This window comes from Talpa europaea, assembly GCF_964194135.1.
Source record: "Talpa europaea genome assembly, chromosome: 6".
Classification (NCBI taxonomy): Eukaryota; Metazoa; Chordata; class Mammalia; order Eulipotyphla; family Talpidae; genus Talpa; species Talpa europaea.
Genome location: NC_140072.1, coordinates 18,824,888 through 18,850,898, shown reverse-complemented (window position 1 = coordinate 18,850,898; position 26,011 = coordinate 18,824,888). Strand labels below are relative to the sequence as shown.

The window sequence follows — 26,011 nt, the reverse complement described above, 5'->3', positions numbered from 1 at the left end:
CAGTTAGTAATAGCATTGCTCTAGCATTTTAGGACTAATTCATCCTCACTAAAAAAAAACTGGAGACCCCACAGAAAATTGCTTAACTGACAGAGCTAGAATATGGCAAAGCCAAGTCCATTAGATGTTTGTTTGGATTTGAATCTAATCTAATCTTCCAACCATTTACAGCCCCAATTATATAGAGCAAGAAGGAATTTATTTTCATATAAAAGAAAGGATGGTTTTATGGTGAAATCAAGACTTCATTCTATAATAGGAAGCAAGATTTAACTAGATCCCTGTAAAAACATAGTATATATGTGAGTTCAAAACTTATTCAACACATGCTAAGTCTTCTTTCTATTTAATTGGCCTAAATCATAGATATATTTTTAAAAAACATATGGACTTTCTTATCTAGCTACTGAATTATACCATATTATTAAAACACTAGTTTTACAAAACTGTGTGGGCAATCAAAATACATTCCAACCACTTATCAGTTTTCAATATTCAAAAAACATACAGGAAAAAAATTACTTTGTACATAAAGGGTGTTCAATCTCTCAATCATAAAGGGTGTTCAATCAATTATGTTGAAAGTGAGTAATAAATATGAAAATGCTCATACATATGGTTTAAATGTCACCAAAAAGGCTGCATATTTATTTTGGAATTACATACTATTAGCATTAAGTATATAAAACACATTTACTTTTGTTCTTTTCCATGCTGTATCATGAATCTGTGGCCATGAATAAAAAGTTCTAGCTATAACAGAAAGAGCTACAGAGAAGCAAAGATCTTTGCTTTGTTGACCATAAAGACCAACATGATGATCAAACTTCTATGGTGCTAATTTACATGATTTCCGATATACCCCTGGAATAAAATAATGTATTTATTAAGTACCTACTAAGGACAGAATTTTGTGTTAAGTACTTTCACATATGGAATCGCATTTAGTTCTCAAGACAACTTGAGACATCATTCCTATTACAGAGATGAAGAGATGGAAACTCAGAAGGTTAAATGGCATCCCACCCTCATACAGCTTAATGTTCCAACTCTCCAGCCACAGCTCCACAGAGTCCACTGGGGCCTTCTAGTGGAGAAGCTAAAGGTTTTGTGATGAAGTTTCCATGGATCAAAGGAACATCAATTCCATGCAACCGATGCTATGCTTTAGCTTGAATCTGATAGAACACACACACTTTGCAAACTCATTTCCACTTGATTCTTACCTTTATAGTTCTCACCACCAATGTAAGACGGTTCTCCAGTGGGGACAAAACCTTTCCCCCTAGGACACATTTCAGTGAATTCAGCTGATTTTAGGAAAGAAAAAAAAGGTTGAATAATGAAAAAAAAAAATCAACATTTCCATGAATGTTTTCTTCAATTCAGTTTTGACTTTTCAGATGCAGTAATTTTAAAACACATTTTACCATCTAATTCAGCCAAATAATTTAGTACAATCTCATATTATGGTTTAGGTACAAATCCAATAACTTCATACATCTACCAATGATTTTTTAAAAACCTATAATTCACACATATTTCATTTGCCCATGTTTTACTTGATATTATGTCTCATTTCTCCATTACTATGGTTTCTGCTATTTTAAAGGTTTCATAAGAATCATTCAAGCAAATTCTTAGCTAAATATACAAACTCAAGTTATGGACAATGCTCTGTCATTGTTAGAAAAACAAGATTGGTTTTCATTTAAAAATGAAAACTGATTAACCTTTCTGCCAATTTGGGACCCCACTAGAAGAGTATATTTTGTAATGGACAGAAATTTAAGAATTCATATTGAGGTGAGATGAGGTGATGTAGCTCGCTGCAAGGTCATCTCATCTCCACTGGACTGTGGCAGGTAACCAGCAATTGTCATTCAAGGCTTAATGCAGTGACCAAAGTGGGGACATTCCAAGAGCCAGGGGCACATGATCGGACACCACTTAGTCGGTTCTTACCAGTCCCCACGACCGGGCAGGGGAAGATCTCACAGTTATCTCCCCAGCCAGCACCAGATGTACAGCAGCATTCTTGTTTGGTGACATTAGCGGCCAGCACGTTATCACAGAGACTGGCATCATTTAGATTATAGTAGCATTCTTTCTTTTCTTCTCTTGGTTGATCGACATCTAAGTCTGAACAGACAGGAGAAAGATGAGAACAAAACCCACCCACTTTCACATAATACTAGAAAGGATGTGATCCCATTAGAAGTCAAAGAACAAGGCCTACATGTGACATAACAAGGCACAAAACACAATGGGGTAAAAGATAGACTGAATGTGCCAATGGTGTTTCATTTCCAGAACACTGCTTTCCATTTTTCAGGGTCAGATTCTTCCACTTTAAGATTAAAATGTACTTGAATTCTGAATTTTGGTGTATTTCTAACATACCCTCAGAGTGTAAATCTGTCAAAATCATTTCCTTTTACGTTAACCAATTACTTTATTCTTGTAAATTTGGCTGTGAGTACAGTTTCCATATATGCTTTCTTGCCAAACATAGGACCATTCTTTAGTGAGCCATAACACCTACTTAAGTCAATGAAAATTTTCCCCCACACTTGACCAGAGATGAGGGGCCACACATAATACTTAACTCTTAGGTGGTTAAATGAATCAAACATGCTTCCAACATTTTCTCAACAGGACAAAGCAGAAGACGGAGTCCATAAAATAACCTTTCGTTACTGAAAATCTAACTACTTCAATTGTTGCAAGTGTATGACTTTGAATGAAATCATGAGTGCCAGCTAAGACCCAGGATACATTTCTAGGTTGAGTTTTAGTTTTGGCTCACCTGTGTCCTGTAGGAGACAGAATCCAAGTGATAGGAGAGAACACAAATATGAGAACAAAACCCACTCACTTTCAGATAATACTAGAAAGGATGTGATCCCATTAGAAGTCAAAGAATAAGTTTCAGCTTTTAAGAAATGATCAGTATTTTGTGTCTGAATTTGAAGTCATCTAATTCCCTTCACTACCATATGCTATAAAGTTCAAATTGCTGCCTATGATCCAGTTAGAATTAAAGAGTTTTTCATTTTATGTTAAATAAAAAGCTGACACCTGCCATCACAAAACTAATGAACTCTAATGAATTCTAATGACCTTGTTTAATTAGAACTCTGCTGTTTCCAGATCCCTGGACCCAAAAATCTATAGCAACAAGGGAAAGCATTTGCCAGTGGTGATAAGACTTCATATCAACATTGACCATTTTTTTGAAGTTGGTAAGTAATTATATTAGGAAAATTGTAATCAGTTATTTTCATAATATCTTTCTATATATTTTGGCAGGATCAGGCTGACTGTGAAAACTTGATTAATATTCCAAATAGCACAGGTTTTTTTTAAAAAGGAAGGTCATAAAATTCTACTAGAAAAGCAACCTCTCTTTTTTTCCTCTCATGGCATGAAAAGCAGGCAAAGCGATGAACAAATCAATTATGTAAATATTACTCTCAAAATAGAGTATCAATGAGAATGCCAAGGATGTTTCACATACTTGATTCTGGCTCATTCTCAAATTCTTCTGTCCTTGGCTGATTTCAGTTTGGGTTCTTTAGTGTTAACAGCTAATGACAAGATGCTGATTCCTAGGGAGCAGCTTATCAGTTTTAAATCATTGTTTTTCTGTGAAATTGAATAAAATCAGGCACATCCCTGCTCTCATCACAGTTTTCAAGTGTGTGAAGGACAGATCTGTGCTTTTATCTTCTCTCACAGAACAGACCTCCACCAATTCATTCTCTTTAGGAGGGGCTCCAAGCTCTTAGATACAGAATTAATGGGGACACTAATAATATCATCTAATTCCCTTCCCTACCATATGATAATAATTTTAATTATCAAATTAATCATGAAAATTTAACAAACTTTCCCCTAACACTTGTGAATACATTGACAGTCTATTACTATTAAAAATTGTGTTCAATTATTTTATAAAGTTGACCTAAAATGCAACTGAATGATTCATTTCTAAATGAAAGTATTAAAAATATAAGCCAAGTAAGCAACACAACTAGAATTTGTAAACCAAATTTACCATTTGCATGAAAAAGGGGTTCAGTGATCTTTGTTTTTTTCCTTATGCACAAAGTTGTATGTGATGATTTCTGTTACACAGTGGAATATCATAGGTTATCAATGAAGACTGCTATATACATAGGTAATCAAAAACTACAGTCTTCTGAGTCAATGCATGTAAAAATTATATATGTAACACTGTATCTATATAATATACGTAAGTACACTTACAAATACTTATATCTATATGTAAGTATATATATGTGTGTGTGTGTGCATCTGTAAGGTATATATACATATACTTATAAAGATATATAAGTATAAAACTACATATATGAAGGTACATAGCAACACTTTTCTACAATGCTCCTTATATTCACAACATAGAAACTAAGAAAAGAAACACAATTATCTTTGCTTCTTTACTTTTTCTTTGGAAGGAAACTCAGGCTATTGCATAAGGGAAACAATCAATAACATCATTGTATTATTCCAGTTTTATACTGGATGTTACAAGTTTTGCTCTTATTTTCTTTCCAAGCAGTTAGAAAGTTCAATGTTTACACAGCTGAAATTGCAGGCTAGTCAGGCCCTCATCTGTATTTGGAAAGAGATGTAAATTCTTTTTTAAAAATGGGTCCACAAAGGTCATTCTGTTGAAAAACTACAATTTCCCTATCTTCCTAACCTTTAAATAATTACCTACCTGGCACATTTTTCCACTGGGGGAGAACTCTGGTTAGTAAATAATCTGTGATTTCTTTAAAGAATCTATATGAATTTAGGTCATTGCTGCTTGGAATAGAGGGTTTCCATTGGGAATCAATTGTAAAAGATCAAATCAATGTTTATAGAAAGTGTCAAGCATTAAAAGGAATACATTTTCTTTAGCCTAAACATTTTTTTTATTAGGATTAGCCATACCTCACATCTTGTGCCATGGACTTCTAAGAAATAGGCTACTTCCCCAGTATACCAGATTTGACTTTTCACTTTGTTTAGGAGGGTGGCTTAATATCTGTGTATAAGCAGCCATTGAGTATTTGAATAGCAAAGGGAACTGCTTGATCAGTGAGTCTGAGACCATTTGCATGTGCTTCTAGATTCTTACAGAGGTCTTTCCATGTGATCAGAGAGTAACCCCACAAGATGGGTGGTGCAGGTTATAAAGCTTCTTTACTTTATGGAAGAGAAAACCCTAGTTGGATCCAATGTCCCGAGTCTAGTGCTCTCCCTGAATGTCTTCTGAAGAGCTCAGCTCTCAACACTGCAGCTGACGTGAGTCTGCTTTATCTTTTCAGTTCTTTTTTCTCTTTGAGACAGAAGGGGATGGGGCCACAGATAAACACTGCTGGTGTGGCGGTTAGCGACACGGAGCATAGAATGCATTCTCCTCCCTTGCTGAGTAGGAAGGAGAGGGGCTGAGCTGCAGGCACAGCTGTACAGCCCTTTCTGGAAGCTCTTTCCCTTCTGGCTGGTCAGGTGGAAGAGGGCATATTCAAGGACTGTTTTCCCAAACATGTCTAATCTTAAGTTTGCTGTTGGGGTGAGGAAATCTGGAATGTTTTTGTTTTTTGTTTTGTTTTGTTTTGTGGTTAAAGCAGACCCGAGCATTCTAGATGAGCCTTTACTTTCATTTTCCATCTGCACTGTGTTCTGAGCTAGTCCTCCCCAGACCCTCCTGGGATAGTCAGGATTATGACAGTGACCAAAGAGTAACGTCATAATTACCTGTGAGCAAACAGTGCCCCCCAAGGAAATGCTCGCTGTCGTCCTAAAAAGGACATCAATCTGTGAGTGCATACCAGTTCAGTAAATTACTCTCAACAGAATTATTCAGGAAGCTTTATTCTCTTCTTTATTTCTAAAATCACCACCGTCACTAATGTTTTATACCAACCCACGCTTTTGTGAGAAAGCAAATTTTAGTGTAACATCCTAAGAAGGGGTAAAAGAGAAATTGAAAATTCATTTATTTCCTTTATTTGACAGTTTTCTCATTCAAAGACTTGGCAGATGAGAAGTATGTGTGTGTCAAGTGGAATTCAGGAGAAAGACATTGGTGAGTTTCAGAAAATGAGCAGGAACATAGGAATACAAATAAAAAGGAAGGCTAAAAAAGTGATGATTTGGGATGGCAAAATATATGAAAGAAGTCAAAATGAAGGTTAGAAAGCAAAGCACAGAGGAAAAAAGACTTGGAAAGAAGACTCCTACACTGTTCTCCCCATTCCTAACGAGGGCTACTTGGTCAGGTCATGAGGTGCTGGCAGAACTGCAGATGGTGGGCACCTAAGTCACACTGCACAGGGATGGAGTGGGCAAGGTTATCAAGGAGGGCTGCCTGGAGGAGTTGACATTTGAGCTAAGTTCTTAGAAATCAAAAGAAACAACTGGCCAGCAAATAAGGGGAAGAGGAGGAGTATAAAGTACAGGTGTACTTGGATCTGTGTGGTCCACAGAAAGAATCACATACTTCTTTAGAAAGCCTGAGGGCGGAGCAGGGATAACCTAACTAGTGAAGAGTGATAACTGTGCTTCCAGATTGTTGGGCTAGAGGACAAGCCAGGCTGTGTTGGAAGAGAGTGACCTCAGGGCCTTGCAGTTAAAAGGCAGGTAATAAATACTTGCCAGATTTAAAGAAAGGAGAAGCAAAGCAGGCAGACAATGGGGGCCAGAAGGGAGTCCTGGAAGCAGGATAAGGCACCATGAGGAAGAAACACTAGGGAAGAGCTCACGGACACAGCAGGGCCAGGAAGCAGGAGCAGAAACAGGAGGCCACAGCAGCCTGCACACGGACGTGCTCACCACGGGAAGCCATAAAAGTGGCCGCCAGAATAGAGCCCCCACTGGAGGGAAGCATGAAACGTCTGGGAATGTTGACAAGGAAATATACAAACCATCCCACTTCAGGCCTGTTTAGAGCAAATTCTAGACTCCAGAGTATAGTTCTAATAAAATAGTGTGAGTATATTTTGTAGAATTAAGAAGATAAAAAACAGTTGAGTCTGTGACTTTGATGTCAGTTCATTACAGTATTGACATCTCTTTATTACAAACTCATTATTTTATTTTATTTTATTTTTTTAAAGATTTATTTATTTATACAAGCACTGGGTGCAGTCAGAAGCGCGGGAGGGTGAGAGAATTCACCAGAACCAGAGCAGGGAACAGAACAGGCAAACTGATGAAGTGCGCTGCTGAGGGGAGCAGCGGGCGGCAGGAGAGGTCTGCGCGCCATGTGGGACCCTCGCTGGCGGCCAGGAATTGAATCAGCGCTGCAGAGGCTGCGGGCAGCTTCACAGCCCAGTGCTCAACCGCTGTGCCACCAGGGGAGGCCCAAACTCATTATTTTAATAAAAGTGCTATTTTAAATACTCTAGTAAGCAGAACATTTCATGAAAATAACAGCACCATTTAGTATACTCTATCTTCTTTGAATACGGGAAGAAATCTGACCCAGTTTTTTTTTTTTAAACAAAAGAGCATATTTTCCTAAGCTTTACCTACACTTATGGTGTAGCTCCATTACAAATACACAATAAGACCTCAGGAGTTTTATGACATTTTACAATGTTTGCATTCTAAATACTGTGGTCTCGCCATCTTTTTTTTTTTTTTCCTCCTACCCAGGGTCTTTTTTTCCAATCAGAAATTATTTTTAAAAACTCTTTCAATGTTAATTTATTTTACAGGTTAACTAAGCACACTGAAAAAAAAGCCCTACTCTGCCAAATACAACAGTTGAACAGATATTATATGTGGTTTCCTGCCTTTAAAGAAAAATGTACACACACAAAACCTGCAGTGGCCCTTGCTAAGGAAGACAGAACTGTTTGAGTTCCACTGTCAGAGTCCAGAGACCAGTGTGCACACACATCCCCTAAAAGCCGGGAAATGTTTGTGCTTTTGCTTCACTAGTAATTTAACTCAAGCACATAGAGGAACAATTTGCCCAACACAGAATGTGAATAGATAATTCTTCATTCAGGTGTGGTCCAACTATATCGTTAATACAAAGAATAATTGTTTTTCTTCTACAGAATTAACTGGGAGTAGGATGGATGGGGGCATGAAAGGAACACAGGCTTGAATGTGGAGGGGCGATTTTATACCACCACGACCCCAGGCTGTCCTGTGCTCAGCTAGCGCGGGCTAGGTAGGTGGCAACAGTGCAAAGAGGATTAAGACAAAGAGACTTAACTCCAACAACATTGTTTAGCAAAGAGAGGGACCTAATCTATAATTCCTTCTTGGGGACCTGGGAAAAGTTTGGTATCTTGGTAGCTTCTGAGGTGACTTTTAAAGATTTGAGTAAGATTTCAAGAAAAAGAGGCCTGTAAGAAGAGTAGAAGGTGGGCCTCCCCTGGTGGCGCAGCAGTTGAGTGCTGGGCTGCGAAGCTGCCAGCAGCCTCTACAGCGCCGGTTCGATCCCTGGCTACCAGCGAGAGTCCCACATGGTGCGCAGACCCCTCCTGCTGCGCCCGCTGCTCCTCTCAGCAGTGTATTTCATCAGTCTGCCTGTTCTGTTCCCCGCTCTGGCTACTGACTGTACCTGGTGCTGGTATAAATAAATAAATAAATTTTTTTTAAAAAAAAGGAGAAGAAGAGTAGAAGGCAGAGGAGTTGGGGTAAGGCCGTCGCGGGAATATGTCTATCCGGGGCGCAGCAGGCAAGGCTGGGCTAGAGGGTGGGTGCGTGGAGCATGGAAGATGGAGTTTTGAAGGTTGGTTAAGGTAGAAAGGATCTTGTTGCCCTGCTAAGAGATTTAGACTTCATGCTACAGGCGGCAGGGAGCAGTTGAAAGTTTTAAGGAGGATTTCAAGCCAGATTTATGTTTCAAAAACAAATGGGCAGCAATGTGAAGGGAAGTAGAAAGGAGAGGCAGGGGTGCGGACTAGAGGCTACTTGCTGCCAGGATCTGGGTGAGAGGTGCTGAAGACTCCCCCTTGGGAAGTGGTTACAGGGGGGCAGGGAGAAATTGGAGGCCACCATGAAGGCAATATTAGAGGGACATTACAATGGCACAAATGAGAGGGCAGGAAAAGTATTGACTTCAGGATTTCCCATATTGCTGTCTGGCAATAATGAGGGAACACCAGGAGATGAACAGGTTGGAGAGGCAGTCGTGATTAGCTTGGGTCTGTATAATTTCAGGCAGAGATGCTTGCAAAACACCCAGGTAGAAAGGGCCAATAAGCAGCTGGAGGAAACAGGAGTATGGTGCTCGGGGGAGAGGTGGAGGCAGAAGATACTTACTTGGCAGCCAACCCATGTGATTGTGGTTGATTCGGAGAAGAGGGTGAAACATCCCAGGAAAACAATAGAGTCAAAACATGCCACTCCCTGGGTTGTTATTATTTAAGGAATGGGCAACAGAAGAGAATGAGATGGAAAAAGACCAGTCCAGGAGGTAGGAGGATTCGGGGAAAAGATTTCCTGAAATCAAAGGGAAAAGGGAGGAAGGGAGATGAGAAGCCATTGTCAGTTGTTTCAAAAGAGGCAGCCTGAGATGAGACCGCTGGTTTCAGCACCGAGATCGCCCAGATTGGGATTTGGGGATAGATAGAGAGAGGGAGGGAGGGAGGGAGGGCCATTTCACCAGGAAGGGGAGTCTGTGATTGTGTTCTCAGTGTGCTGAGGCTCAAAGGGGAGACATTCCGTGCAGGCAGGGGGAGAATGGGTGTCCCTTCCAAGAATTAAAGTTAACAAGGCGACAGATTAGCTCTGCATGGTGACACTGCATGGGATTTTCTCTTTTAAATTTTTTTTCATATTTGCCCAGTTTTTATGATGAATATGTATTATTTAATAATGAGAACAAAACAGAGAAATCAAATGAAAAGTAAGCCAACTTTTAGAAGAATTTAGTGTTAGGCGGTCCTTAGCCTTGAGAAGTAGAACAGTGTCGTGGAAGGACCAAGGTCCCTGTGCCAATTCTGCCCAGCAGTGGCCGTCTAACCTTAAGAAATGGTTTCAGCATACAGATGCTTCTCTCCGGTCTGGGTTTCCTTCCGAGAACAAAAGAGCCATGTTGGAAAATCACTAAGTTGGTTTTAAGATCAAGAAGTCTAGGCTCAAGCTCATGATGTCTGAATAAGCTCTCAAATATACTAGAGAAAACTGATAGTTAAGGAAACCTTATAAAGCTTCATGTTAAAAGATATTTTATAATACCAATATTCACTCCAATGTATGTGTTTTATAATGTTTGGTCTTGTTTTATTTGCTTTTCTTAAAGCAAGGAACACCTACATCGATGATAATATATATGTATATATTTAATTGTGTTTTTTGCTATATGTTCTGTTTTAAAAATAAAATTTAATTCTTACCACAGAACCTTCTGTGTGCACCAATCAAGGCAGAGAACAGCGTTTTGTGGGTAAGGACTGAAGGTCACAGTTGCCAAGACTACATATTTACTGCTTCCTTTAGAGTGCCCAAAGACATAAAGTTTTTATTGAGCAATTATCACAGGCACTGAGGAAATAAAAGCTTCAGACTGTATTTCATATCCATACCCTCTCACATGTGATGAGTGGTCTGGAATGGACATTTTTTAGTTATTTCTGTTTTTAGACGCTTTTAGGCAATGTACAGCAATGTAAATTAGTGGCCAAAGGCCCAGGCGGTGAAAAACATTAGACCAGATCTAAAAAAATCTACATCAGAGCCAAGCAGCAGCTTAGAAATAAAAATCTTAGGCCACTAAAGTTCAAGAATACCTTAAAGTCCACCAGGAACAGTCTCCTGCTGGAAGTGGGTGCTTTGGGCCACGTGTATCACACCTGCCTCTAGGGAAACACCCAAAATATCATGAGGCAGTTACTACTGATGAGCTCCACTTGGGTACTGGGGCACTCTGCACCCGGATCTGAAACCTGCCTTTCTGACGTGCACGGCAGCCCAGACCTATCCTCGGTCTGCTGCCACGTCAGGTCTCACTACTCCTTGTTGGAATGTCAAATGTCCTGAGGAATTGCATTTGTTTTTGTTTTTTACAGACAAGTGAAAATATTACAGCCTCTATAACAAATTTGCTTTCCCTTTCCTAACTCCTAATTCTACTCCTGATACTACTCAGTAAGGATGCACTCTCAGCTGTTCCTATGTCTTGTGTGGGATGTAATTAATTTGAATCATTGATTGAAAACTTTAAACTTGATGCAGTGTTTTGTCTCTGTGTAACAGCAGATCTTTCGAATGGTGTACAATACAGTCTTTTTTTTTCTTTCAGTGTTCTATTGTTTTTAAATTATGGTAACATTGGTTTACAACACTGTATATGATATAGAGGTATAGGATCGCACCCCTCATGTGATACAGTTTTAATTGACCTCCATCTAACTAACCTGTCAGACTAGCTGATAATTGCTGGCCCTGGGAAAGTCATCCTGGGCAATGTGCATGGCAGGCCAAATGTTCACAGTTCAGCAGCCATTCTGGGGTAGGTTCACACACTTCTATTCTTACAGGTTGAGCAGGGTGCCGACTGCGAATCAGCTAGATTTATTTTCAAACATTCTGCATCAGTGTGTGGAATAATGTGGAATAATGCAATTACATAATTAAAAGTATATAAACTACTAAATTATGACCGTGAGTAAACTGGTTGTTTCTAGGACAACATAAAGTTTTAGAAAGACTAAAGCAGACTCAGTAAAAAGAATGCTATCAAGTTAGGTGTAGATAAGACAACTGTAGAAAACAGAAAAACCATCAGAATCTAGAGGGAATTTTTTTCACACATTTACTTTGCAGAGACTTTTACTTCTTACTCAAAGTGGGCAGTGTAGATAAATATGTAACCGTTATAGTTTATGCAAGATCAGCCACGTGGGACTCTAAGAAAACTGGCCCCTTCTTCGAAGATTGGTGAATGAGTACACATTTATATGCTTTAAGTTAAAATTTAAATACTTAAGAGATAGATCTTTTTCATGATTTCTGGGTTTAGTCACCTTTTTCAAACAATTGAACAATTATTGGCTGGACCAGTCTCTGAGGACACTGCTAGTGGGTTGCTAAGATGAACATGACATCACAAGACAATCTGAAGAATCCATGTAACAAGGTTTACCAAGAACGATATAGTAAATGAGATATGGCAGAAGGCAATGTTGCCAGGAATTATATTCATAAGTTTCACCAGTTCGTGCTTAGGAAATTTATATATATATATATATATATATATATATATATATAAATATAAATATAAAGTCAACAGTCAGAATATACTATCAAGGACCAGTAAAACAATTTTGCAAAAAGTAGAAATTTTAGCAGAAGCCAGCAAATTATGGGTACAGTATGCAAGAAACACAGGAATTTAAGAAATATATACAATGTTAGAAGAAGGAGAAACTTCATATTCACTGGAAGAGAAGCTTTATGAAGATGAACATTCAAAACAATGTTCTTTGAAAAAGCAGGAGAGTACTACTCTACTGGAAGAACTTTCCAGAATGAGTCACTCAATGAGAAAACAAGGAGACTAAGGAATAAAAAAGGCAAAGCAGGTGTTAGGGACTTGGTTACAGAAAAACTTAACAAGAGATGAGGAACAAGGCTTATGAGAAGAAACAAGTGAAGTTTGAAGAAGCAATTTACCATAAGTTAGTCCACTTCAGCAAAAATGGTCTCATGATCCTATTAAATTACCTTATTATATGATTAATTTTGAAAAAGAGACACTTTAGGGTCCCAGACATACATCATAAACGAAGTTATGTGAACTGAAAGAGCCATTTCTTGATGTTACTTAAAACATTCCAGCAAAATAAAAAATTTGTAGTTAAATGGTCTGATATTTCAAGAGATTATAAAAGGGTGAGAAATGAATATCCCTCTTGAGTTTGGATCCTAGGTCATGATTTAATACTTTATACAGTACTTTGACATTAACCAATGGCTTTTACATATATGATTTCTTTTAAAATTCATATAACTCTGTGAGGAGGTGAAAAGAACCTATTTTACAGGTGAGAAAACTAAAACTCATAGATGGTGAATGATGTCCCCGCGCTTACACAGCTGCAAGGTAGTAGACCAGAACCCTGGGGTTCCAATGTAAAGTATTATTTAAAGTTTTGAAAAGAAAGGAACAAATTTAAATTTCCATTAATTCCAATAGTTGGGTTTTTATGAATTCTTTCCTTCTCTCCCTCCAGAGACTGTGGTCATTGGAATATCTTGCTTTTTCACTTAGCATCATATAGTATGCATTTATCATCACTGCTACACTATACAGCGTTCTGACACAAGAATTATTTCACTCAAAATAATACCACAGGCGAGGTGCTACTCTAGAAAACCTCAAAACAAAGAAGACAGAGACATTTACTTTCCCAATGACCATTAAGAACAGCCATTTCCAAAGGCCAAACAGGCTCTTTTCTTTGTTCTCATTACTGTAGGTAGAACCAAAAGAAAAGCCTTTTCTCTGTGGCTCATGTGTCATGTGCTGGTCACATGAATGAACAGTAGCCCCTTGTCCAGAGTCCCTCTCTCCTTCCCTTCACAGAATGTATTTTTCAATTACTCTCTGTTTGCTTGATGTTGCACCCTCACCTTTATTGAAAAATCAAGAAGAAAAATGTGTATGTGAAATATTTTTATATTTTATCCCCTATTCCTTATCAAGGTAGTTATTTTACACTGAATGAGTATAGCCTATTGAGTAGTGAGAGCCATCTTAGAACATGAATAAAGGCAACAGAAAATTGAATGAAATTGAAAGCAATGAAAATTGCTTTAAGTTTAAATCATGTTCTGATGCAGTGACATCCACCACCAACAACAACAAAACCCACCAACACTAAGCAAGAAAATAAAATGGTCTATGTTGCGTTTTATTTGGCTCTCAGACAACCATTTGGTCTTACTTTCCCTAAAAGGCAACCAAGCAATAGCTCCTTGGCACAAACCAAGAGTGGTCTGGACGTTGATTAATTTATCTAGAAACCCCTCAGCTCTCCATTGCAATCTGTGCCATGACAACACAGCCTAAATCAAATTTTAAATGAACGCAAACACAGCCGCTCTCTAAGCCAAATTTTGGAAAAACACCTTAAAAATTCCAAGTGGAAGTCTTGTAGATCCTGAGAGGCCTGTATGTTACTTCTAATTTAGAGAGGTGTCAAGATACCTTTCTCCAAGGGCCAAGAAAGAAGGATGAGGTAACCGAACACCGAGATGACGCCATAGTGAACCCCAAGGAGACAGCTGTGTTGTGTGTAGTTCCCAGCAAGTGTTCTCATCATTTTGGATTCTTTGTCCTACACTTGCGGCATCTCTGGGGTGGAGGCCATCTAGCTCAAGTAATCACCCCCCACATCCTAACTCCATTGATAGGGCAGGCTCAGAAACAGCAAGGAAGCTTCCAGAGACACCGTTGTGCCAGAATATTTGGTTATTTCTTTCCTCACTCCCAGAGTGTTCAGCCCACATCTGTGGTGGTTCGGGTCCCTGAGAGGGCCTGAGACTTACCTGTGGAGGTCCGAGAGCGGCACTGCCCAGTCATGGGGCTGTACTCCTGGTTCTCATCAGCGCACACACACAGGAAGGACCCCTCGACATTTTCACAGAAGGCTTCACCACATACGCCACTCAGCAGCTCACATTCATTCACATCTGGAAAAGGGAACACAGATCAAGTCAGACATGTGCCTCGTTCCCGACAGCTCTTTATTTCACCAGCTGTGCCAAGGCTAGTAGTGTCTGTTGGAAACAAGGGGCTCCCCACTGAGCCATCAAGCGCCTTCTGCTATTTTAGGGAAGGGGTTGCTAACGTGGGCGGGTAGGATGGGTTTGTGTGAAAGGGCTATGAAAATGCAAAGTTATAGATTACAATTTTGGCTTTAAGGGACAGCCCAGAACGATACTGCCAGCATCCTATCTACTCTACGACCATGTGTCTTCCTTGGCTTTTTGACATAATGAAGCTTAAATAACAACACTTTCCTTTCAGTTCTTCATTCAAGGAAAATGAGCAGCCACTGGCACTTTAGAAACCATAGCGTTCTTCAAACTTATTTTTAAAAATTACTTTTACATCTCCTCAAAGTCCTAAAATATTGTTCTCTGGCAGTCCAAGTGCCCTTAACTTAACAAATCAAGCTCAGATTGTGTATCCTGTTGAGAAATAAAGGAAAGACCCCCTGCAACTATTCACTAGGCTACATTGGTCATTCACATGAAACCAGTAACTTCTGATTTCACTACATCTTCAAAATCCTATTGGTGTTCCAAAGTGTAATTTCTATTTTTCTAATATTTATCTTCTTAAATATACTTAATTGAAACACAGTTAAGTAATTGAGGAGTAAATTTTATTCCACGTTATGCAAATACATAGCCCTAAAGAAAGGTTAATTTCATGTTTGACCTTGTCCATACAACCTTTTACCTTGTTTCCTCTGAAAAGGTTTTATGAATGACTGCCCAGTTCAGCAAAGTACCTGACTCCACATCTGAAATGCTCATGCATTTTATGAATTAAACATGTACAAACATCAGTGTTCTTGAGCACACTTGGAGATGGTTTATAGAAAGTTAAAAATTTGAGCAATTACCCAAATCACTCAAGGAAAAAAAAAAAACCCCTATTTTCACCTGCTATCCCCAGTTAATTGGACAAAACGTTTATGTATTTTGACTTATTTGGATAATTACCTCAGTTTTCCATTTCACTCTGTATATAAACAGATATAAACCCAATGAGCTGGTTTCATTTATGAAAAGATACTGTAACCTGAAGTTAAGCACAGAGTTGGTATATTTAATCAACCTAGACAGTCATAATTTAGACCAGAAAAATTGACTTTAGAAATTTGCCAGTTCACATTTATCAGTTTTAGGAAACTGTCAAATGGAACTTTCTACTTTCTTAACTTGCATTATTTACATGGCTATTGAAATCTCTCCCACCAGACCACATTCATTCAACAAAAAATATTTTTTCATTTACTTCTATGGGCCAGGCACTAGGGAAAGAATAAGGAGTCAGGCAGCCCAACTCTTACCTTCATGGAGCTCGGAGTCCAGTTAGGGAATTAATGAGGTGATCCCAAGGCTAGCAGTGAGTAGCACAGAGCACTATGCCCAAAGCTGGGAACAGTGGAACGTAAGTGCAGGGGTGGATTAGGGAGATGCCGTGGGAGCCAAGCGCCCATAGGAGTAGGTGATAAGGACGAGTGAGTGATAAGAAGAAGGAATAGAAGTGGAATGGGGTGGAGTGGGGTTAGGGACAGCCAGAGCAGAAAAATCAGGTGGTCTCAGCTGATTCATTTCTTAGACTCTATAGAACACTCAATGTGGTGAATTGCATATAACAGAGGCTCAGTTAAGAGTTTTGAAAAAGTGAATAAATACCTGTTGCAGTCACTGAAATGATAACCAACCCCCCCTCTCTAAGGTAGAGGGGAGGCTTGTGTGCCAAGATGAATCTTCCCATGGGCTCCATGTATTCATCTGGCTGATAGAGATGGAGGTTAACCAGGGGGCCGCAGGGCCTTGTGGAGTCAATGGTTCAACACCTGGCAGCTCAAGAATTAGCTCGTCAACCAAATGCACTGAGCACCGACAACCCCCCCAACATCAGCCTGAGCAGGAGGGAGAGACAAACTTCTCAATCACATGGAGTTCTTGCCTTGGAGAAGGCGCTGCAGGTGGCGCACACGAGATTAAATGATTTCAGAAAAGAGGTCGTGAACACATCACAGAATCTGCTGAAGGTATCTGGGGCGCAGAAGGACGGGTCACAGCTCAGTTTGAGAGAGAAACATGGAGCTGGGATGATACCTGGAAGAGATGCCAGCTAACCTCCATCTTTAGGAATAAGGGAGATAAATCCAGACTCAGAGACGGGAAGGGGGAGAGGAGATGCCCAGCAGAAGGTGCAAACAACAGGCAAATAATCGCATAGTTTCGTGAGCAGCCACAAGCAGCTTCCTATTGCACCAACATAAAAGGTGAGGCAGGAAGTGATGAGGCTGAGAAGGAAAGTAGGCACCATAACACGCGACCTAGTTAATCAAAGTACTAAGTGAATGGCAGGAGATTTTTATCACTTGTATTCTGGTGTGAAAGAGATTAAAGCAGGAGTTGGAATGAGCAACTAGCATAGCCTTAGCTTAACATTGATTACTATTCAGGTGATTTTTATCCTTACTATCCCAGACAGATTTTCATTTCCCCAGTTTAATCTGAATGGGAAATGAATGAATGCCTCCAATGCAAATTTCCAAGCTAAAAAGTTACTGAGCCCTCCTCAGGGTACCATCTGCTCTGTCCTAAAGAAGCTTTTTTTTTTTTTTTCATGAAGAGAAATAAAGGCCTGGTTATCGGTGAAGTTTTTGACTTAATAGCCTTTCTTCTCTTTCCCATTGAATTGCACTAATTGCAAACATGCTTGATACAACGAATTTGACTTAAAGAAATCACGGTCGACCAGAAAATGAAATATAAAATATCTGCTATGTGAGCCTGTGTTGGACCATATTCTAAGACATCTGATGATAGTCAAGAGCCCTTCCAGCTCCGTCAATCTTGGAACAGACTGAAGAAACAGAGTTGCGCAATCCAAAGCATCATTTTACGGGTGTCATTCCTGGAAACTAAAACTCTTGCCAGCGCTTTTCCTTAAATGCACTGCCCGAGGAGGTGCATTCTGAAGACAGACTAGCTATACCACACACCAGACTCTATTTCCTGTGCGGGAGGGACTCAAGCGTTCTGCATACTCGGCTAAGAGTTTAAACAGATGTTCTTTTTAATATACATTTAAATTCAAAGTTAGACTTCTATATTTCTTAATGTTCCTAATCATTTCAGAAGTGTAGGCTGTTTCCGGCTATCCCCAAGTTGTATGACAAAATCAAATCAGGTTGAAACCCTGCCCGAAGTACCTCACTTCCAATCTCTCTTGTTACCGACAACTTTGATTTCTTTTCAACAGATGTGAGACAGGTAGAGGGGAAAAAGTCTAAAAACTCACCCACACACCCTTGCCCATCCTGTGGGGCTTGAAAGCCCTGATAACAGAGGCAGCGGAAGGAGCCAGCCGTATTATCACAAAACCCGTGAGTGTCACAAATAGTGTTGTTTACACATTCATCAATATCTGCAAAAAAGACATTTAACATCAGACACAAAACAGACTGACAAACACCAGATAGTAATGGATTGGCAGAGACGCCCAACACACCCCGATGAGTATGAGATGATCATGTTTACACAGAAGTGAACTTCAAAAACATTTAACATATAAATAAAATGTTTTGCTGAATGTATCTTAATCCACAAATTATTGGGTTCTAGAAAACAGTTTTCCTTAGGATTGCTTTCAACTGAAATGACAGCTGCAATTGGCATGGTCAGTTTTTTTCTACAAGTTTTCAATTCTTTATTTCCAAGGAGAATATATCCCTACAGGGTAAATGTGTGGAAGTATCGTCACTTTTTCCAAAGGCGGTCAGTGGTAACTGTTCCATCTGCAGAGTTGAGGGATGAAAGGAGACTGGCCTGTCTGGGTAATGGTTCGCTCAACTCTACAGATAATCTTGATCAATCTAAACAGCAGTCCCATGAAGGGGGGAAGGGAAAAGAGAGAAAACAGGAGGGAGAGAGAGAGAAGGAACAGGAGAGAGATGGATACTGATGAATTCAACAGCAAGGCCAGACAGTCCCAGTTATTCATGGGAAAAGATTTCCTGTCACCCAGTTAAAGCCATTCAAGGTTCTCGATGTCAGTGTTGCCTCATGATCAACCAGTGGTGAATCTGTATATACATTTTGTTCTCTACAAACCTGATAATGGCCTTCTGCCTTTTCCCCCATTAATAAAAATGTTCTTTAAAAAGTGATGTCTCAATTGCAAAGTTACCAGTAGACTTTCAGATTCAATTCTTCTTTATCCTTCCAGTTCCTAACTTTACTCTCCAGTCTTTCATGTCCTTCTCCTAGTTCACTGCCACGCCACACATTTCCATTTACCTGGCTCTCTGGCCACTCTGCCTCTGGAATTCACCATCCCCAAATATAAGTTTTTGGAGAGACAATTAAGAAAATGCAATCACTACCTCCAAATGCCTGTGAAGAATTTACTTTTTTATTCAAATGATGAAACAAGATAACAAATGATAGAGACAGAATTCAGTTTGGGGAAGTTAATAAAATGGAGTTATTCTCTTATAAATTTTTCAAAGTCAAGGCCAAGATATTTTCTAGAGGAAAAAAAAGATACATGCAAGAATTTTCAGCAGTTGTCTGATTCTCCTTCCTAATCAAGACTAATCAATCTATTAAGATTAAATTCAGAGAATGTCTCACTTTTGAACTGCAAAACATGAGCGACTATATAAGTTCTCTCAAATCTTTTGGCCAGGCAAAAGTGTGGGTCCCCTCTTATTCCAAGGCTGGCCCTTGCTCTGACCCCTACCAGTCTCTTCTCCCTCTAGGCCAACCTTTTCATCCTTCTCCAGCATCTTCAACTATTCCTCCTCACTTCCTCCATCACTGCCGTCCAAAATATTAAATTCTTTTGGAAAAACTTTCATTGACCATGATGTCACCTACTGTGCCTTTCCATTCCTTCTACCGTCGCAAAATGTCTCAAAAGATTTACACTCATTGCCTTTCTTTCTTAATATATCTCAGTAGTAAAAAGGAATGAATAGTTAAAACACCACTAACACTGAGTACATCATCACTGTGTTCCTAGAATCACCGCAGTGATTAAATAAGATGGGTCCAGTGTGCCTGGAACGCTGCCTGGCACGTAACATCAGCAACAACCAATAGATGGCGCTACAGTTATGAGTTCGGCTGCTATCCCGACAACCCCACCAAGGACAACTACTGCAATTACCACTCTCCTCAATGACTTAAAACTGACATCCCAAATCATCCTACAGCCCTCCTCTGAGAAAAGTCACCAATGACAGACCCATTATTAAATCTATGATCATTATCCAATCAGTCACCATCACCCTTGAACTCTGTTTCTTCATGACCCATGAGAGATTATTATTCTTGGTCTGCCTTTGACCACTTTGGCTGGCCCTCACCCTTTCACAGCCTGAAGGTGGACATTTGCCAGAGCTCAGAACTAACCACCCTGCCTGCCCATCCATCCCGGGATCTGCTTCATCCTCACACTCCCCTCTCCAGACTCTCCTAGCTTCAATTACCACAGCGCTCAGAATGAATCCCAAGTCTTCCTCTCTAGCCAGAATCCTTACTCTAAATCATTTCCATTTAATCATCTCAAATTTATCAAACCTAAAACTAAATTCTCTGTCTTCCTAATACACTGCATTCCCTGACCTTAGTGAGAAATCGCTCTCACCTCTCTGCTTCCTTCCTACATCTCCCCTTCCCAGCTTGAATTCAAGATTCAACATTATTTCATATCTAGGGGAAAAAAAAAAAGCATCTCCCTTGCAGCATCTAACACAAAGATGGCACTCAATCAATCTGTTCTTATGGATTTTTAACATCAGCCTAAGACTGGGATTACAATTTATTTACTGATCACAACCATAAAAGGGGTTAACGCACCTTGCCATCGATTCACTTCGTGCAGGCAACTGCTAACTTCCTAAAATGGGCATTTGTCAGAGATTATTTTATTCATTAATCCACAGGATTTAAGGGTGGAAAGAAACAGAGACATCCTTCAATTGCCACTTATATACTAATGATTTCTAGTCTCTCTCAAGGGTTGGACTCCGTCCTTTAGAACCATTTACCTATGGACGTGTTTATCATAAATGAACTATCACGGCCTCCTCACCTCATTTCTCCTATATTCCCTTCATCAGAGAATCTAATCAGTCACCCACGCCAGAAATCAGTGTCTTCCTTCCCATCCTCAGACTCCAGTTCCTCCCCTGAGCCCTCATATCTGTCTTTCCTGGTACTCTTCATATTCCTAATTGGTTTCCTTATCTCCGTCTTGCCTCCCTCCTCCTAATCTATTCACCACCCAACAAGAAAACCTGTCAGCAGCACTCCCTTGCTCAGAATGTTCAACATTTCTTCTTGGCTAGAGGATACCAGAACAGAAAGCATCCTCATCATCTGACTCCTGGCTCCATGTCTGCTCACAGCTCTTAGTTGACCTTCCAATGTGTAGTGCAGACTTAACGGTATCGAAAGCTCTCTGGACTTGAATTTCCCACTGACTTGGTGCACCACCTCTTCTTCCACTAGAAATGCCACCAGCCCCTTCTGTGCTCCTGGCACCTCAGGAGTCAGTCCAGGGAACAGCTCCTGTGTGGCATCTTCCATAGTCACTTCCAGAGATGAGATTCCAGGGCTGCTCTGAAGCCCCTTGTGCCAACACTGTGCTTACTGGGGCTGCTTTTAGCGTGGGGTATCTTCAACTGAACCTCACCAATAACTTATTCTCTGCTAACATGAAACAGTGGGTAACAAACAGAGAGGACAGAATAACAGCAGCCAGAAATCTGGTGGCTGCTCAGTCCAGATTCTTGAAGAAAAATCTCTTGCTTTCCTTCGTTATTCATGCTGTGAAGTTACTGCACAGGATGATGCCTCATGATCACCAGCTCAGGAACTGAGTCACTGACCCAAAGGTGAACAGGTCCTGGAGCGGTTATGGATTCCTGGGCGGCTCACTGTGTCAGACTTACTGTAACAGTGATTAACAGAGAAAGTTTGGATGAGCAATATCTTGGATTTGAATGAATAGGGGAAAAAATCCCATGGTATGCCTGCTGGAGACTAACTCCTTGACAACTAATGTTTTATGAAAGTGATATAATGTAACTCTCGGCAGTTCTAGGTTTTCAACAATGAGGTGAGGTAATAGCTTAATAAAAGGACAACATTTATTTCACTTCTGACTAATGACCTGTATAAAAAACATTATTTCATTCGAATGCTCTGTGATGATGTGAACTGTTTTCCATTGTGAGTCTAGTCCATAAAAATAATTACAAGAACTGTTACAATTAAGTATAAAAATATAGGTACATGTTAAGAAAATGTATTGTTATGCAAGAAAAGCCCCACCAAACTACATCAAGTGAGTGAAAGTCACACTGTTTTTGCTGAAGTTGAATGTGGAATATGACACTAAACTTTGAATGATGGAACTTTCACAAGTTTTCTTTTCCCTTAATGAAAGCTACATCTACAAAATCACTAAGACAATTTTGCTGAGTGTCTAGAAGAACCCTACATGATATTACCAGTACTCACAGTCCCACAGATGAGGGATGTAGGAATGAAAGTCCAAATAGCTCTTATTTGGCAACCCAGAGGAGTCCGGCATGCTGCTATAAGAGCCACTGATTTCTCATGCCAGTGTTGGCTATTTCTATTTTACTAAACAAGGTAGATATAAATATTATTGCTTCATTGGAAATGAACACAAGACCAAGAACAGCGGGTCATGAATGTGAACATTCCAATGACAAGATTTCCTAAATACCAGAAAGACAAAAAGAGCACAATGTGGGCACCTGGAGCTGCCTGGACTCGGTGTTAAGGTAGTGAGGAACATGTCAATGCCTGGCAGCCCCACGCTTGAGGACCTTAACCATTGCCTATTTGACAGTTCCATTATCCTTTGTTCATATTCTTTCTCCTTTGCACATTTTCTCAATGGCTCAAAGGTCTTTCAACAGCTACTGATGGTTATGGGGTTACTACATAGGAGGATAGCATTCCAACCATGTGCCTGGAATTCTCAAATAAAGGAGTCACCCTCTCCCTTAGGTAAAGTCAACTATGAAGTAAAGTTAAAGTATGGAAAAGAGGTGTGACATTTTAGGGTGAGGATAAACTCCCACGTGCTTATTGTGTTTTCTTTTTTTACTGTGCTAACCTTATTTACTCACCAAAAATAAGGGAAAACTTATTTATACACCAAAAAAAAAAATCACAACTATGTTCAAAGACCTCAACATGAAACTCGTAACATTTCAATGAGTCCACTAAATGTTCTGTGTTATATATAGAAAAGTCTATGTGGAGGGGAAGGGTGGGGTCTTGGTGTATACTCTTGAATCAAATGACTTTTTTTTTTTAGATACACTCTTCTGTTTTGTTTCGTTTTGAATTAAGAAAAAAGGGCTCTTTTTTCTTGTTTTCTTAACACCTCCTATCTTTGTCTTGTTGATTTTCTTCTTCCTTATGCTGAGCAAACTGTTGAAGGAAGGAGCTCATGATAAGTGACGACAGGAAATGTCATTTCACCAGCAAAATCTCCACAGTTTCTGCAAGGCTGGGAGGAAGACATCCTTGTGTCAACAAAATATTTTCAGATGACATGGTTCATCTCAGCTTGAAGGGACTGAGAGGGTTATCCAGGTCAACTCCTTCATTTGAAGAACCAGAAAACTGAGAGGAAGGTAACTTGCCTCGAGGTTACCCTATCTGCTGGCAGTAGAGCTGGTGAGGGAAAAGTGCCTAATGAAGGAACAATTTTCTGAATCTGACTTTGTGGCCCTACCCATCATGTCCTCTTGCCTCCCAACCACAGGGGTGGTCATTAAAGGTTAGCACAGTAAAGAAAGAAAACACTAAAAAAAAATTGTGAGCCAAATAAGCACGTGAGAGTTGTTTACTGCAAAGGGAGGTCAGAACACACACTCTGACTCGGCACTCCCTGACTTACAGTTTAAAGGAGCAGCCTCCCCTCTAGTCGTTTATCCAAGGCCGTCCTACTCAGTGTCATCAGACTTGGAATTTCAATATCCAAGCTGCCGCTGGTCCCCCAAATTATGTTTCCATCCAGGACATTCTTGGAAGAAAGTCCTGCCTAGCACATGGGTGTGCAAGTCAAGAAGACCCCAGGACTCTCTCAGACTGGTTCTCTCTGTAGATCCTTGTAAAAAGGAAATGGTCTACTACTTCAGTCTGGGCACTCCTGACCAACGGCAACTGGTTAAAAATTTGGTGCCAGAACCTTAAAAAAAATTGGGTGAAAGAAAAGGGATGTAGGTTTCCTACTTGAGAGGAACTCCTTATTGAAAGAAACAGAAGCCAACCAGGAGACAGCAAATCCCAGCCAAGAAGTGGGACTGAACAATGTTGGACCAACTGAATTGCCCAAAGGAATTTTAAAATGGCATGGCTGCCAGCCCAAAAGAGATTAAGGTTTCTTTCGCAGCACAGGAGGAAAGCCAGTATTAAAAATGGAAGATGAACACAAGACCTAAAAAAGAAAAAAAATTAAATTTAGCCAATAGGAAATTAAAAACTTGATTTGGAGATGGTCCAGACAATTTAGGATATGGAAAGAGACTTTTAAAATATGTGCACTAGGGTCTGGCAACACTGTCGAGGCTGGGTAGTATCAGCCTAATGTGTTATGAAAAATCACCTTGTTCTGGGAAGTGGGGATGAGCCAAAAACCAGCAAAAGAGGTGTCCTTGTGCAGAGTTTGACTGACATGTATTGCCTGACAGAGAAAGGAGGGGACCTGTAAACTCAGATGGCCATAAGTCTGTTTTGAAAGCAGCTAACAGCCTAAGATAAGCAACAAGAAATAGCCAAGGTAGCAAATTATTTCCAACTCAACTTTCCAGCACAAGAATTCCGGAAAACAAGGCTGGCCAATGAGAGATGACTTTTCCAGATTTGAGACTCACTATTTTAAAAGAGATTTATTTAACTAATTCTTTAAAGCTTATCCAGAGCAGTCTTCCACTTGATGCCCGTAAACGGAAGTTCCAGAGAAATGAAATCCACCCATTGCTCTGATTTTAATCAATCAATATGTGGACAGTGCTTCACAGTGACAGATATCCCACTGAAAACCATCTTAGAAATCACCATCATAACCCCAAATGGGGGACTCATTCTTGATGATGCCCCCATATCCAGTCATCACACTTCTCTCCAGCTCCAATCTCTCCCCACCACTCCAATCTTATTTAGGACCTCAACATCTTTCACCCGAATTCATGCCGTGAATTTCTGATTGCTTTTTCTCATTCCAGCCACTCACTGCTACTCTGAATCCACCCTCCAAAGTGAGAGTATCATTTATCTATTGAAATAGTTCAACCAAATAATTCTCTGCTTAACCCTCTTCAGTGTTTCCTGTGGATACTAGTGTAAAGGGCCGTGTCACATGCCCTCCTGAGCTCATCTACTTCTAGACTCTTAAGTTGCTTTTTCTAGCTGTCTTCTCTGCCCCCATCTTCTGTTCCATTCTCCTTTTCCTCCTGACTGGACATGTCATCAGGATCACACATTACCTGCTATCACCTTAAAAATAACAAAGAGCCTCCTTGCACATAATGCCTTCAGCAAGAACCATATTTTGCATTCCCGCTTCAAATGTTTGAGGTTCTCAAACACAAGCTGTCATTCACTCTATTAGTTCTCATGTGATCACATGTGACTTTAATATACTGGATTCCACTGAAATGGCTCTTTTTTCTTTTAAGATTTATTTATTCATTTATACAAGAACCGGGGTACAGGACAGATGCGCGGGAGGATGAGAGGATTCACCAGAGACAGAGCGGGGAACAGAACAGGCAGACTGACCGAAATAAACTGCTGAGGGGAGCAACGGGCGAGACAGGAGAGGTCTGCCACGCCATATGGGACCCTGGCATGCCGCCGAGATCGAACTGGCACTGCAGAGACTGCAGACAGCTTCACAGCGTGGTGCTCAACCACCTGGACCACCAGGGGAGGCCCTGAAATGGCTCTTGATAAGTCACCAGTTTGTAAAACCCAAATCCACCTTAACAGGTTCTCAGTTTATTACTTAGTCCTGTTGACCTCTCTATTTTTCTTAACACAACCTCATCCGTTGGATTCCAGGGAGCTAGATGCTCCCAGTTTTTGTTAATCCTTTGGCCACTCCCATACAATTTCTTTTACTTTAGTCCTAATGTTGATGTTTCTCAGGATCTACTCCTAGACCTTCCCTTCTCCTTCCATGATCTGTCTTGATGATTTCATCCAGTTCATCTTT

General features: G+C 40.1%; 1 protein-coding gene across 25 annotated transcripts in view; it reads right to left on the bottom strand.

Moving 5' to 3' along the window:
* LTBP1 (latent transforming growth factor beta binding protein 1) overlaps positions 1 to 26,011 on the bottom strand; it is a gene marked incomplete at both ends in the record, with an annotated part of 334,198 nt that overhangs the window by 24,985 nt on the left and 283,202 nt on the right. For 12 of the 25 annotated variants that reach the window (XM_084234386.1, XM_084234397.1, XM_084234406.1 and 9 more), the window contains 4 exons: positions 1,227 to 1,310; positions 1,966 to 2,142; positions 14,533 to 14,676; positions 18,041 to 18,166. In XM_084234386.1, coding sequence (XP_084090512.1) covers positions 1,227 to 1,310; positions 1,966 to 2,142; positions 14,533 to 14,676; positions 18,041 to 18,166 — 531 coding nt within the window. The remainder of the gene's footprint in view (positions 1 to 1,226; positions 1,311 to 1,965; positions 2,143 to 14,532; positions 14,677 to 18,040; positions 18,167 to 26,011) is intronic. The other 13 variants (XM_084234407.1, XM_084234392.1, XM_084234409.1 and 10 more) reach the window with 3 other exon arrangements.